The sequence below is a fragment of the Empidonax traillii genome, unplaced genomic scaffold (assembly GCF_003031625.1).
Source record: "Empidonax traillii isolate 1590-97213 ecotype Southwest subspecies unplaced genomic scaffold, ASM303162v1 scaffold35:size4298261, whole genome shotgun sequence".
NCBI lineage: Eukaryota > Metazoa > Chordata > Aves > Passeriformes > Tyrannidae > Empidonax > Empidonax traillii.
In genome coordinates, this window is record NW_020955228.1 from 309,100 (window position 1) to 324,365 (window position 15,266).

Below are 15,266 nucleotides of genomic sequence, written 5' to 3' on the forward strand. Positions count from 1 at the left end.
CAGGAAGAACACCAAGGTTGGGTTTTGATCCTGTAGTGCATTGTTATTGTATCAGGGAGTAAATCTTTTCTTCACTTGAACAGCAGTACGTGAAGAAGTTTCTGCTTTTCCTTTTGGATTGTGAATATAGAGGGAACAAAAATAGGTAGTTCAATGTAACTAGGTTCATTGCTTTTATTGTCACCACTGTAATGAGCCCAATTTGACTGAGTATGTCTGCAGTAAAGGTTTACCTTCTAGTCTGCATCACGCTTAGTAGCCTTAATTTTTAAGTGCTGCTTGCATAGCGAGGTCTGCAGCTCAGCTGTGGCTGTCCCAATATAGACTCTGAAATGTGCTGCTAATAAGCCACAAGGATAGTTAACCTCACAAACATACAAAATCTCTTAAACACTATTCCTGCTCAAATTGTATCCAGTTCCTGGTGCTCTTTTTTTTTTTTGGATTTTTCCTTGCTCCCACAAAATTGTCTCTTAACTGCTGCAACACGTTCCTGGGCTAACTACTCTGAAGTTAACATTGGGTTTGTTTCTTCCCTCCACATCAGGAAGGATGAATTCTTGGCATCTCCATCTTTCTTGTAAAAGATTGATTTATTTTCTAGGGAAAATAATTATGTACTTTAAATATTCATTTTGTCATCCAGTATGCCACTGAAATCAGAATGAGATTTTGTAAAATTGTCTCCTCTGAAAAATGTCAGGAATTGTTCCCCTTCCTGTTAGCTAGAAAACTGCTTCTGTATCAGTGGCTGAACTTGCTCATGCAGCACAAGTAGAAGTGTGTTAACATGCTCAGGCAGGGGCTGACATACCCACCATGAGTACTCACGTAAAGAGCTGATAGTGGTCTTATTCCTACTCCATAAGCACAGAGTTGTGATTCCCAACCAGAAAAGCAAGACTTCTATGCCTACACTGCACCACAGGGGCAAGACACAGGCTGATTGAAATAACCCTGCCACACATCTGTCTTGCTACAGGATGAGCAGAGGCAGCCATGGCTGTGATGAGGTGGTGTTTCCTTGCCAGTCTCCTTTCCTGTTGGGAGCTGTGGCACTGCAGGGGAGGTAAACTAGTCTGACAAGTTGCCTGCTTCCAACAACCATTTTTAGCAAGAACTGGGAACAGGCTGGCACTGCTTGAACAATTTGCCCATGGGAGAGGGCTGTCTGGAACATGCTGTAGGACTATGCGTGTTGCTGTGGCCGGCCAACAAGATGCAGCTCACTTGCCCTGGGAAGGGAGAGTGACTGGAAGCTGGGTATGTGAGTAGTCTTGACAGCAGCAAGATATTTTTTCAGCTGCTGTAGTGACCAGGGGCCACTTGGGAACACACAGCAATCATCCTGTGCTTACCCTTAGGAAACACAGCGTGTCTGGAAAGCTTAGACCTGCAGTGGGTGCACAGAAGTTCTCATAAGATGCTTCAGGAATCACTAGAACTCTGACTGTGAAGATGAGGCAAAAGCTTTCTGTGCAAGCACACTGAAGGTATTTAAATCTGCCTAGTTTCACTTCTGTGTTTGCACTTTAGGTGAGGTACTGACTTACAGGTTTAAATAAGCAGTGTTGTATAGGGTTGCTGCCTTGGAAATTTAGAAACTAAGCAGACCACCTTGGACAAATTGCTGCTGTTGCTCTGACTGGTCTCCCCAGTCACGGCAAACCATAATAAAATGTCAACTCAGCTCTGATTTTCACGTGTAAACAGCTGAATAGTTCCCCATTCTGCCGAATCTGAGGCCTGAATGTTCTAATTGTGTTACAGGAAATTTTTTGCCTGCATGGGACCAATCCAAAAACTGGTCTAGCAATGCTTGAGTCAGTTTGGGAGCTCACAATTGACTATGTTAGGGTTAGAGCTAGCTACACTTTTTTTTTTTTTATTTTTTAAACTAAAGGAAGACTAAATATGTGGTTTCGAAGATAGCCTACGACCAAAATCCTCTAGGGTCCATTGCTAGCCTTGGGCCCACTGTGCTGACACTGATGCTCATCCATCTGACTGCTTGCAGTGGTAAGCAGAGCACTGTTTTTGGACACCCAAGAGATCACTGAGACCTGAGAGAGCAGCCAAAGTAGCAGGTAGCCAGGCTTAGGACAGACAACTTTCTAACTGTAGTTGGAATCTCTGCTGTAATTTTGAAGGAGAGGACAAAACTGGAGAAGCTAAAAACAGTTTCCCGTGATCTCGTTATTTAGCATCGTGGGAGTGGTAAGCAGGATGAGTCAGTGACTCATTGCACCCTACTTCCTTTCTCCAGTGGAGTTATTGCCCACTGTTTGACCAGTGGATGTGTGACCTGTGCTTCTGTTATCACTCTGATGGAGAAACAAGGAATCAGAAGTATCTTTTATCTGTGAAGTTCTGGAGTTGGACAGCAAGCAGAAGGTGCTTGCAGTAATTCAGGAGACAGAAATTCAGTTCTGAGTCACCCAAGGGAAAGATACAAAGCATCCAGTCCTCCATGCATACTGAGAAAACCCCTTGATCTGTTATCATGATGAGGTAGAGTGGAAGAGAAAGTCTTAGTATATTTGTTTTCTGTATTTGTGCAGCTCGAAATATTAGACACCCTGAAAGATTTTTAGATTGATAATACTGTTCTGTCTACATACTCATCTCTTTGCCATACATTTTATGCATCTCAGGCAGCAGTGACAGTCTGTCTGTATGGTATAAAAACCAATTAAAAAGTAGGATAGACTGAGTTTTACCTAAACTAAGTGTTGAGCCTGCATCTGTGCCTTCTACTTAATTATGACAGGTTCAAGCTAACACTTTTCAAGATAGTTCTGTTCTCTCTGCAGTCAAATATGTCTGATTCATAGAACTGCTTTATCATTCCCCTGCAAATTACTCCCTTAAAACTGCAGCTCTTTATACCATGTGATTGCTGCAGGTTTTACTGCTGAGGGTTTTGGCTTTTGTTTTATTTCTGTAATTCTTGATGTACATGTTTGAAACAATGAAACCTGAGAAATGTGTTGGCTGAGGTGTAAAACCACAAGAAAAAGAAGCATCATGTCAGTACTCATCTTTGAAATTACTCCTCTGCCTTTAAACAGAAAGTGCCACGACTTCTGTTTACTCAGCAATTGCAGTTGTCGTGTGCCTGGTTTTGTTAGCTTTCTAGTGGCCTTAAAACAGGTGGGTCGTGACCTCTCATAAAATACTTGTGTAAATATTCAGTTATTGTAAATATTGAGCAACAGGGGGAGCCTCTTCCTCCTTTCTGATAACACAGCCTTTCTCCTCCTTCCTTTTTCTTTAAGGCCCCTAAGCAATGCTTAATCATGAGAATTCTTGAATGCCATTGTGTTCAGTGATGATTGTTTTTGCCTATGGTGTGAATAAATACCATGCATGAATGGTTCGATCACATTACAACCAGTCACACCTTTCTACCTTCGTCACTGAAAAGGGACTGGTAGAACCAGACAATGCTAGTTCAGCTCTGAGGATAAAATCCCAAGAGCACCGGCAATAAAGAGATCCCACTGCAAATGCAAGTTACAGAGGCTGTTTCTGTAGAGACCCCAATAATGCAAAAGTTGAAAATGTCGAGCTCCAGTAAACCTTAAATTACCTTGATAGATGTCTGCCCATAAGGACAGAAGAGCAAGATCACTTCTTTCTTTCTTATTAAATTCAAACCCTTAAAAATCATTTGTTACAAACCAAAGGTAATTTCCAAGGGCAGCATGGAGCACAGTGAGGTAGCTCAGAAAAAGTAAGTCTTGCTTTGACTTGCAGCTTGCAGAGGTGGGTGTGGGAGTGCAAGGACAGCTCTCTGAAGGAGCTGAGCAGGTTCCTGCAGTCTCTGGTCACATGGATCATTACATAAGGCTCAATGAGCAGCGTGTGCCCCATAGGTGGAGGTATCGGTTTGGTACCTGCTACTTTCCCAGAGCCAGCAAGAGCAGGGTCTGTCATCACAACTCTGCAAAAACAAAAACTGCTCTTGCTGCTCTCATAACATTTGCACTTCTTCTTGTTCCCTTACTTTTGGTTGTATTATGAGCTCATCATGCTAAGGTTTGTTTGGTTTATATCCAGAGGAGTAGAAAGACAGTGGGAGTGAGGGTGATGCAGGAGGAGGAGGGGTAACTTCTTAGAATAACAGTCTGTTCTAATCTTTTGTGGAATACAAACTCCATGTGTTTGTTAGGGGTTAAACAAATGCTTAATCACGTAACTTGTACAGAGTTTTACTCAAATGCAACATGTTCATAAGCTTTGAATTGCATGTAACTATTAGGGTCCAGCCTGACCTGTTCACAGCCAAGAATATATTCAATATGAAAAAATACATTAATGAAGTCCTAAATATGGCTTTGGAAGTAAGTAAACCAAAGTATTTATTGTCTAAGGCATCTGGAAAAAAATTGGACACGATTTCAGGGAATTTTGTGAAATGAATAGTAGAAATGAATTTCAGTCCCAGGACAGAGGCAGTCGTGAACAGTATGCAAAAAAAGAAAATGAATACATTGAGAGAGAGGTGAGGACAATGGAATTTGTACTTGCTCCCAGTGCAGACTCAGTAATACAGGCACTCAGAGAAGTTAACTACATTTTCATGAGAATGCAAAGACTTAAGCAAACTAATGCTCAGAAAATAGCAGAACTGCTAGCTGTAGTTTCTATTGTTAATTGCATTGGCTGCTCAGATGAATAGCTTTCTCTGGCTGCTTTGAAACTATGGATCAGATTTACTCCTCAGGAAGACTAATAGGCTTCTTCACTGGCATGGTTTTGGAAATATGCAGGTGCCAGCAAGAATTTGGGTCATTTTGAGCAGTAAGAGTTTGTAGGATACAAACTCAGTAGTAGTCCAGGGGCAAAAATCCTACACGTGCTTATGCACCTTTCACAGTAACACCTGTCTAGTTTGTGGAGTGGCAGTTTATTAATCATTACACTGTTTGATTAAAATTTATGATGGGCTATGAATGTGCATACAAAGTACAACCCCCTTGTCCTTCAGGATACCAGTTTCAAGCTGTCAAAACCAGGCAATCTTTCTATTTACTGAGCATATCTCCTTCATTAAGGACAGTCCTTTTTCTTGATGGAAATCTGCATTTAAAGGAATCAGTTACACAGCCTGTACTTGGACAAAACATTCATGACCTGGATTCTGGTACAGCTTTGCTGCCTTACCCCAGCTGAGCATTTGGCCCAGTGTTTTCCCCACACCCAGGTAGAAAATCAGGAGTTTTGTCCGAGAGTGGCAGAGGCTGTTAAGGAGCACTCTTCAGCAATGTTGAGAGTTACCCATGATGTTCTTCAAGCTGAAGTTTTCACTGTTGGCTGCTTGAAGACAGGGACTTAAATGACAGGGAACTGAATAGAAACTGCAGGTGGCAAATACCTCTGAAAGCCAGGTTTCTATTAAAGTCTTTAAATACAAATTTCAGTGCCTCATTGGAAATTTAACTTCAGAAAATAAAATGTTCAGGTGTATCATACTGCATGGCATGAGCAAAATCTCTTATGAACAGCTCTACTATGGCTGAAAATCTCGTTTCTTATGTTAGGGAAGTTGCTTCTGTACTAGGTATTTTAGTGAATTTCTAAGATCCTAATGATTTTCTGGAAGTGCTTGAGATCAAATTATAGCTTGTCATTTGCGTTCTTGTGAGTTAGAAAACCACTCATCTTTATTATGTTTCCTTCTTCAGCAGCTGTAGCACTTGCAAGGTTACCACGTTAGTCAATTATAATCCTATAATTACATGTTAGAATATTAAGGGAGTTTGTAATGTCTTTTTTCTTTTCTGTGCTAGACTACCAAGAAATCTATTGATGAAAAAGTACCATAATTTTCAGTTATTAAATGAGCATAATTAAGAAGACCAGGAAAAAGACAAGAGCTGTTAGGAGTTATCTCCACGTGGAGTTGTTTGAACTTATTTAAACATACTTCCTCACAACAGGGGAATTTCTTGGAGAAGATCTGAAAGGATAGATTTTCCTTGCTGCATAAAAATCTCAGAGCTATGATCCTCCTGGAATCCTGCATCTCCCCAAGACAAATGCACCTTGAAGGAATATGGGTTTTTTTCCCTATTTTCCTGCAGGTCTCTCTCATCCCAGCCCCTGTGAAGAGCAACTGGGATCTGTGCACAAGGTTGCCTTTCAAGTTTCTTAAGTGAAAGTTCTGTAGTGTAAGGAAGGGCTCAGGGAGGAAAATTTTGTAGTTTGGGGTTTTTTTCAGAGGAGTCTGCATATGCACAGACTGTTGTTCTGTCCAGGCCATATAAGACCGGAGTAAAAGTCCTCTCACATCTGGGTAAGAGTGAAGAACAGCTATATAGAAGAAAGCTTTCTGTGTGTTGTAGGATCAGTTCAGTGTGTGTGTAATGCTGAAGGAATCTGTAAATATAATTATTGTATTTACTGCAAAGCAGGTTGTTAGGGCCAGCTTTTCTGCTTACATAACTCCCTATAACTTTGATACTATCTGGATTTACCTGTAAAAACTAAGAGGTAGGTAAATTAAGATGGATTAAAATACTGCAGTAAGCAGTGCTGCAAATTCGAACTCTTGAGACCTGTAAATCATAGCCACTTTGTTGAACGTTTTGGCTCCTTTACACAAAATTTGAGGGGGTGGGGAAACTTTTAGACAGAAATCAGTTAGTGGAAGGCACCTAAACTAGCAGGAAGAAATTATTTTCAGAGACCCAAGCAGGAATGTATCTGCTAGAAGAGCCAGATGCTCTCTCTTTTTTTCTGTCCTAATAAATATTTCATTTATTTCAAGCATCTGCAGGAGACATTGGAGGAAAATCTGTCAAAATACTCTCCGATTTACCTTTTTAAACATTAAGGTCCAAATCTGTGCTCTGTCTTGGATGCAAGAGTTTGAGTATCATACTGGAGAAGATCCTCTGTCATACCTGGTCTATTTGCTGTATGGGACTAGAAACGCTGAGCTTGTAGATACAGCCAGTGGTGCACTGGGAAAATTTTTCCAGTGCCGTGGGTAGCTTTTTTCACCTTTCTATCTCGTTGACCGAGTGCTGAAACACCTTGCTGCAGCTCCTTCTGTTCACCCTGCTGCTGCTATTTGTCACCCAGCAGCTGCCTGCTGCTTTTCCAGCTGCTGTGCATCCCCTGGGAGCACTGATTTTCTTCAGCTCAGGAACCATGGAGTGTTTGCCGTACTCCTCTTTTTACTCCAATATTGCTGTTGTCCAGCCTGACGCAGCCTTGGGACCAGCCTGTCTGGTGGCTCTACAAATACCCAACTGGAGGCACTTAAGGAGTGAAAAGCTGAGAGTTTTGTGGATTTTATCAGATAAATGTTCTTTGTGTCTGAGGTGCCCTATTGGCATTAGTTACTTATTTATTTCATTATTATCCAACACATAAGCATGCACTGTCATGCTTTATGACTTAAGATATTTTGTTCACAAGGCTTTCAGACAGAGATCTACAAAGCTACAAAGACTTCAGTGCCCAAATTTATGTCCCAATAAAGCAGAAAAAATGGGCCTCTCAAGCACATGTACAAGTCTCTGCAGAATTTGGGTCCCATATTTAATACTACTGCTGGTTTCAGAGAAGGAGCAAAGGAGTAAGATTAAAAATTTAGGTAGAAAGCATTAATATAAATGCAAAAAGATGTAGAGGTGAGGTGATTGCTTAGTGCATTTTTAATTCTGCTGCATGTAGGCAGGTCACTGAGCAGCTCAATTTTCCATGTTCATTCAACAGCAGTAATGGCTACAAAAAGGCTGCTGTGTTTGCATAGTCATTGCCATTCACCCCCCTGGTCTCTCTAGTGTGGGATCACTGTTCATCTTGGAGGCATCCTGAAAACCGGATATTTGATGATAGTGTAGGCTGGGGATTTCCTCATCTCATTTCATGCACAGCCAGTCTCAGAGTAAATAGATACTGCCGGCTGTGCAGTCCCGGCAGGGCAGAAGGTAGCTTGTTTTACTTCAGAGACGAACTATTGAAAAAATCGAATTTGTATTCTCACGACTGATCTAGATACTACTTTTGTGAACATGTTATCCATGGCCATTTTCACAGAGCAGAAAATTAATGTCAGAATATTGTTATCATGTGAGTAAAGGTTTTATATTCAAATTATCCCAGACAGATATGCAAAGTTGCAAATATTGTATGAAAAGCTGCCAAAGCCTAATGCCCTATTTTTAGGAAGCTAAGCATAGAGCTTTGAATAAAATTATGATTTGCATTTGAAATTCCGGAGATAACAGAAACTGGCTAAAAATGTAGGCCACAATTTATGCATCAAAAGTGCTGTGAGTAACTGATGTGTTTTGCTGTTTTGTAGCAATCTGAATTCATACAGATCAGGTTTGGACCTTTAAGTCAGAAAGTCCTATGGATAGATTAGGTGATAAACCTCTAGAAACCAACAGCATGCCAGAACTATTTGTTAACATAAACCATCCTTTTGTCCACTTCTCCGTGCATTATGGCTGTTTCCCTCTTATTTTCAATCTGTGTTCAGATGGCTGGGAGGTCATCTGCTCAAGGTGAGCATGTAATGACATCTTTTGTTGCTGGAATAGCTAGTGAGAGGCAATTTCAGGCAGAAACCCTGGGAGCAGTTCAGTGAAAGGATAAATTGTTTCTCCTGTAGGGAGTGTAATTTTTTTGTAAGACTATGAATGTTTGCTCAGATTGAGTTCCAGGTTACAATAACCAGTAAAATAAGCATATTTGGCTATTCATAATGTGACCAATGCCAAAAGGCATTTTTGACTAGCACAGAATTATCCTCAGCAGTGGTTGTGCTCTGGCAGAGGAACCAGTAACTTAAAGTAATTAGAAATTAAACTTTTGCCAGTTTAGCAATGAAGCCCTAAAGCCACCTTTGCCTGATGATCTTCTACATAGGTACCCAGGGTCAGCCAGGTAGTTACTAGTCTGCATCGTTTTCATCCCTTCCTCTCTGTGATGGATTTTTTTCCTTTTACTGGCTGCTGCAGTAGATACTTGAAACAATATTTACTTCAGAGAAACATTCCTTGTAATACTTCTCTCTGCTTTGAAGGTTAATAAAAATCTAAGCTTTTATCTGCCAATGAGTTCACACTGTGCCTTTCATTCAGATGTGTTGTCCTGCATGGAGGATTTATTCTGCTACAGCCCACATGTATACCTTGAATTTGTGGAGCAGGATATACTTGCTTATATCAGAGCATGCAAGAAAGTAAATGATGAGCTACTAACCCTGATTGTTTTCCAGAAGTATTAAGTAATAAAATGTCAGGCCATCTAGACAACTTTAAGCTCGTTAAATTTCTTGCTTTTCTTTTTGTTGCTCTTAGGATATAAAGAGTGCAATTTGAGTGGTTTTGTGATCTGACACTTGGAATCACAGCCACAACAAATAGTTCACTTTCAGACTCAGAAACCTAATACAAACTGTTTATATTAAGAAGAAACTCAAATATAGTGCTAGTGTACACAACTTAAACTGTATAAAACTGGTTTTCTCTCTTAATTAACCTTCACCTGACATGTTCTTCAAGTATTGTTTTCCTGCTTGGATTTTCAGCCTCACTGAACTCCTTAAACTTTTTGCTCCCATTAAATCAATATCAACTATTTTATAATGCAGAGCTGGCTTCTCCAGTTCTGAAGACAATATTTGCTATTTACCTTCTCACATTCCTTCAGATTAGAAACCTTTTGTCATTGATTTCTTCTCTTCTTTTTTTAAGGGTGGAATTTCACTTGTGAGTAAAAACATTGATTCTGTGTTTTGCACTTCTCTGAGGGGGTGCAGATATTGACAGAGAAGAGCTCATGTACATGCAATTATGAAGCAGGTTTTGCAGGCAGGTTAAGCTACATTGCATTTACCACAAGAGTGAACTTGAGCAGTTGTTGTAGATCATCCACTGGTTTGCATTATGATATTCTTGTGCTAACCTTAGAGTTCCAACACAAAGGTCTAACAAAATTTAGCCAAAAATTTTAAAATTAATGCAGATTGACTTCCTGTTATATCCCCCTAGACAAGGTCTAAAGTTGTGGAGTTAATGAATACTTTTGCTAAAACAACACTACCTCGGCAGCTGGCATTAGGCTGTAGCTGTGGAAAGCAAGGCAGGCTCTGCTGTAGCCAGCTGTGGGCATGTCTTACTCTGAAACAACTGTGAAAGAGATGAAGCCTTGAGTGGTCAAAACCCCTCAGATATACGGTGAGGGTAGAGTGTACACAGTGGCAGTCACTGCAGAATAGAGGCACTGCTCCTGCGGGCACCTTTGCTGGGGCCAGTGTTGCTAATGCTTTTCTCTTGATAAACTGTATGCAGGAAGCAATGGTGGGGAGAGGATAAATACTCTGTGATGGATAACAGAGAGCAAGGAGTGGTTTGACTCTTTAAACTGTCAAGGGCAGATAAGATGAAGTGATATGAAGAGTCTCTGTGGTTTGGAAATAAGCTGCAAGGAAGGATGCTAAGACCAAAGAATGAAGAAGCTGGGGCATCATGGGTCTGCTTTCAGGGTCTCTGGTTACTCTTTAGGTTATTTTTACTTAGTAGTGAATAATAATAATAATAATAGGTTATTTTTACTTAGTAGTGAATAATAATAATCATAATAATATAATGATGTTCTTATTAAAAACCATTTCAAGACCTATGAGTACACCTGTGTATTTATGCGAGGTAAGGTTTGAAGTTTGCCACTATGGTTGGACGCCTGGGGAAAAGTGTGGCTAGTCTGTCTTGCTTCCCGAAAAGAGCATGGCTATTTCCAGGTGTGTAGGTGGGATTTGTGGGTCTGAATTCTTGGCGTATTTGTAAATTTGGGTCTCAAACCTCAGAGCACCCAGGAGAGCCAGCCTAGGGCTGTCAGTACACTGGTTCATAAGGTGTCAAGACCCAGTGGAGCAGCCTGACTGTACAGAATTATATGAGCAAAGTCCTGTGTAGATAAGCTACCACAGGATTCCAGTGAAACTAGAAGTGTATGTAGATAGGGATCAGAAGACCAAATGTCCTTTAAATGATCTGTTGATAGAAGTCATTGTATTGGGGTACCTTGCTGAAAAGCTTTTGGAGCCTATCACTGCAGTCTCAGCTGGCATGATTTGTTTTGTTTTTGATCCATCACATGAGAATTATCTATACAAAGGGAGGTGCCCTGGAGAGCTGCAGCTCAGCCAGCTGTATGCTTGCATAATGATACAACCCAATTCCAATATACTAGGTAGGTGTTGTTTAAATAGTGTTGCAATCTTGATAAAATTATCAGTTTTCATAATATCCAGGCATATGCCTGTGGACTCAGCCATAGCAAGGGAGTCTGGCTTAGAAGGAAAAAAGATCACTTCTCTAGAAGGCATTTCTTTGGGAAAGAGCTTAAATTTTTTTTCAGCATAAACTTCTTTCTGTTTAAGCGCAGAATTTTTCCTTCCATGATCTCTTATCTTCTAGTCTCTAAGATAAACTGGCAACAAATGCACGCTGTACCAAAGTTGTTTCAGGCAATACTGATGTTTACTGACTATATTTCCTACAACATCACTTCATATGTTGAGTATATATAGTGCATGCTGAATATCTTCACAAATTGGTGTCTTCACAGGCCTTAAGTAATTTATCTTCTATCATCTTGGGTTTTGATACCAACACGTGAGGGTACCCACTAGCAATTCAGCTCAAAACTTTTTTCTGATGGCCATGTAGGCTGCACAGCTCTTCTCACAAGTCCTGAATTTTCTCACCTGGTGGGAGGAGCAGCACATCGTGTTCCTTCTTAACAAGGGTCACCAGAAAGCCAGGATCTACAAGCAACTGAGACTTCAAATGAAGGAGAAAGGGGCACCCTCAAGGCCCTGCTCCATTTATTTTTGGGCTCCTCTGACAAACTGCAAAAGAATTGCAAAAATGAGTAATCTATGTTTTTTGCTGCCCTGCTGAAGCACAGGGCTACCTTTGGCCAGAGAAGCTACTGTGCTGTGTAGTGAATCATGAATGGATTTCCCTGGAACAATCTCACACCTGTAACTGCACCTGCACAAAGCAGGTTCTGACCCCTCTCTCTGTGCCAATGAACTCAGATTTCCTAAGATTAGACTTCTTGAGTCTGACAATAATTCTCTACCTAGCTCAGAAAAAACATTTCTCCATGCAGTTTTAAGATATGAACAGATCAGGCCAGTGATCTAAACTGTGCTGGGCCCAATTTTAAAGCCCAATTTTTAATGTATGGGGTCTGCATTAAATTTGTTATTCTTCTGTACAGGTCTTAGGGAGCAAGCCACAGCTTCCTGAGTGCAGTGATGACGATGATGAGCTGGCTGATATTACAAACAGGAGAAGCGCTAAACTATATATGGTAAGCTGTTTGTTTGTTTGTTTATAGTTAGGTACTCTCAACACCATGCATTCATTCATTCCATGTATGTGGAGTTTGAGCTTCATTTACAGAACTGCTGTTGATTTGCAGCCAATCGACAAGTTTCTCAAAGCATGTCAATCAAGACTGCCCAGGTAATTTAAAGGAAAAAAATTAATTACATTTCTGTTTACTCAGGAACAGGGCCTATAAACCACCGAAGAAGAATTAACTGGTCTTAAATCATCCTGTCTTCTTAATTTAAATAGTCAGAGTTTTAGTAGTCATATATGATTTAGTTATTCTTAGCAGAGTTCAATAGATAGACGGTTATGTTATATTTTATATGGATAAAATCAAAGGGATTTGCATGCCAAATTCCTTTTTTTTTTACAATGCTTTATTTCTCCTTTCTCACCTGCAGTGGTTTAAGACCGACTGGAACAGTGCCACTGCCAGAAAAATTGCTTACAAACAAAATGGATAAATATATGCTCCATTTAAATCAGTGGGAGGGTTTTTTGTTACATTCAGTAAAGTTATGATAGGCATACTGCTGTTTCCTAGAAGAGACATGGAATTTATTCTTGGACCTATCAAAACAGTATCTGATCTATATATAACACCATGGAACTATTTCTGAAAAACAAACAATTTCCAGGCCCTCTATTTTCCATCTTTTATATTTTTGCCAAAGCTCCCCTTTCATTCATATTCTCCCATATGAGAAAATATTTGGAAAAGGGGATGTTTCTAATGAAATCTTGAAAATACTTTATCCTCCTCCCTCCCTCCCTCCCCACCCCCCCCTCTCTGCCAAATAAAAAGAATAAATATTTTCTCTGGAAGACTGCAAGAAAATGTTTTTTACAAGCAGATCTCACTGAGATCTGGACCTTTCTCTTCAGTGCTTTGTTCTCTGGCTCATGCAATGAGATTACCCAGTGTGACAGCAAAGAATCTCACTGGTATAAAATGTGCTTTATTCTCTTTCCCGTTATCACTCAACAAGGAGGATTTGCCCAACAAGTGGCAACACTGAAAGCACATAGTACTGCTGGATCTCCATGTGTGTGACCTTTTAGGTGCCATCTACAGTAGCCTCAAAGCTGCCGTGAAGTGTGAGAGAGGATGAGTCACTCCCTCCGTGGTTCCTGCATCCCACAGACCACAGCAGGATGGAGCCACCTCTCTCCCTGCCTCTTACCTGATTTTTCCACTACCCATAATTGTGGCTGGAGTTTACAAGAAGCCTGTGTGAGGTGATCAATGTCACCAGGCCATTTTTAGTCCCAGTTGTCTATGTGTTTTATTTAGTTCACATTAATCATTCCTTTCATGCCAAAAAAATCTGTTGCATCTTTATAGCAGGGTTCTAGGCGAGAAAAATTTAATGAAAAAGATTGCCTGCCTGTATGATCAGGACCATTGTAGTAAGATGTAAATAGAGAAAAGAAAAGGCTTGAATGAATTTTAAAATCCTAAGAACTCTCTGGAATTTTTGTGGCTATGTAATAAATTCATCTAAGTACACAGTCCTGCTAACAGACCTCTATTAGCTAGATTTAAATGTGCTGCAATATAACAGTGAGTGCCAAAGGCAGGAGACGGGTCTGTGGTGAGCCCTCAGAGTAGGTATAATAGTTGATTTTTATTTGTTGAGTGCAGTGGTACATGCCTTCTTATGCTTCTGTAATATGTATCTTATATATATCTTATCATAATATGTATCTTACGTTGTAATGTAAGATATAATGGTGTATTTAAAATTAATATTTAATTACAAAAGGAAGTAAAGACTGCTAGAAAAGTTATTACAATAGTAATAATTTATTTTCACTAGCAATAACTGGTCTTTTCAGCTATACAAGAGGGACTTTTAAAAGGTTTTAAAGGTCTGCATGAACTTAAAGTGGTGGAAGGGGTTACAAAGCAGATTCTGCAACAGATTTTATGTAACAGTTTTCAATTAAAGAACAGTAGGTTATAAATGTAGGTATTTCACTTGTTAGTGTCAGTGTAGGACTATTTTATTATTATTTCAAATGCTGTTTTTCAGCATGTACATGCCTCTTTGGCTTCAGTGTGTGTGGTTTGGTAGCAGGGACTCCACCAATTCAGCCAAGCACATAGAAGGAACTGAAGAAAACACAGATTTTTTAGCTTTGAGCAGTTGAATTAAAGTCAAAGAGAAACGAAGTTGAAGAAGTTGTGTGATAGGGACTCAGCAAACTCCCTAAAATTAGCACTACATCTCCCTCTGTTGGATGTAAAATGAAATGAAACAAAAAATAATAATCGTTGGCCTACTGTACTTTCCAGCAGTACATAGAGTTCATATAGCCATATATATAGGGTTGGCAACTCATTTTTATGGTAGTTTTTGGAGCAGAAATTAATTTGGTTATAAAAGTCAGGGTTGATCTAAATTTCAAATTATTGCTTTCTTAGGTGTCAGATGCAAGTGGATCCATGAAGGTTTCTGTGATAGCAGAGGAAAACCCCTTCTCCATGGCTATGCTTTTGTCTGAGGAGTGCTTCATTTTGGACAATGGTGCTGCCAGGAAGATCTTTGTGTGGAAAGGTAAGAGCTTTCCAAGAGTTTGATGCTTCTTTCTTTTTAGTAAATATTTCTCTGAGGTCTCATCGGTGTATATAGTAATGTCTACAATGGTTTTGTCTGAATGTTTCCCTGGAGAAGAATACTACTACTGGGGAATTAGGTCTGTTGTAGTACTGCCATTAAATCCAGTGCTGAATATCTGTCTTTTGTTTGTTTGTTTTGCTTGTTTGTTTGGTTTTTGTTTGTTTTTTTGTTTTGGGTTTTTTTGTCTGAGGTAGTGTATTAATTATTCTTTGGCATTTGCATTTTGTTTTACCACATGCAATAGCATATAATTTATTGATGCCCTTGT

The 15,266-nt window shown here is 39.9% G+C and overlaps 1 protein-coding gene across 1 annotated transcript in view; it reads left to right on the plus strand.

The window, feature by feature from the left end:
• The window catches only part of SCIN (scinderin), a 50,300-nt gene that overhangs the window by 20,328 nt on the left and 14,706 nt on the right, over positions 1-15,266 (plus strand). The window contains exons 5-6 of the mRNA XM_027877887.1: positions 12,259-12,351; positions 14,803-14,935. Coding sequence (XP_027733688.1) covers positions 12,259-12,351; positions 14,803-14,935 — 226 coding nt within the window. The remainder of the gene's footprint in view (positions 1-12,258; positions 12,352-14,802; positions 14,936-15,266) is intronic.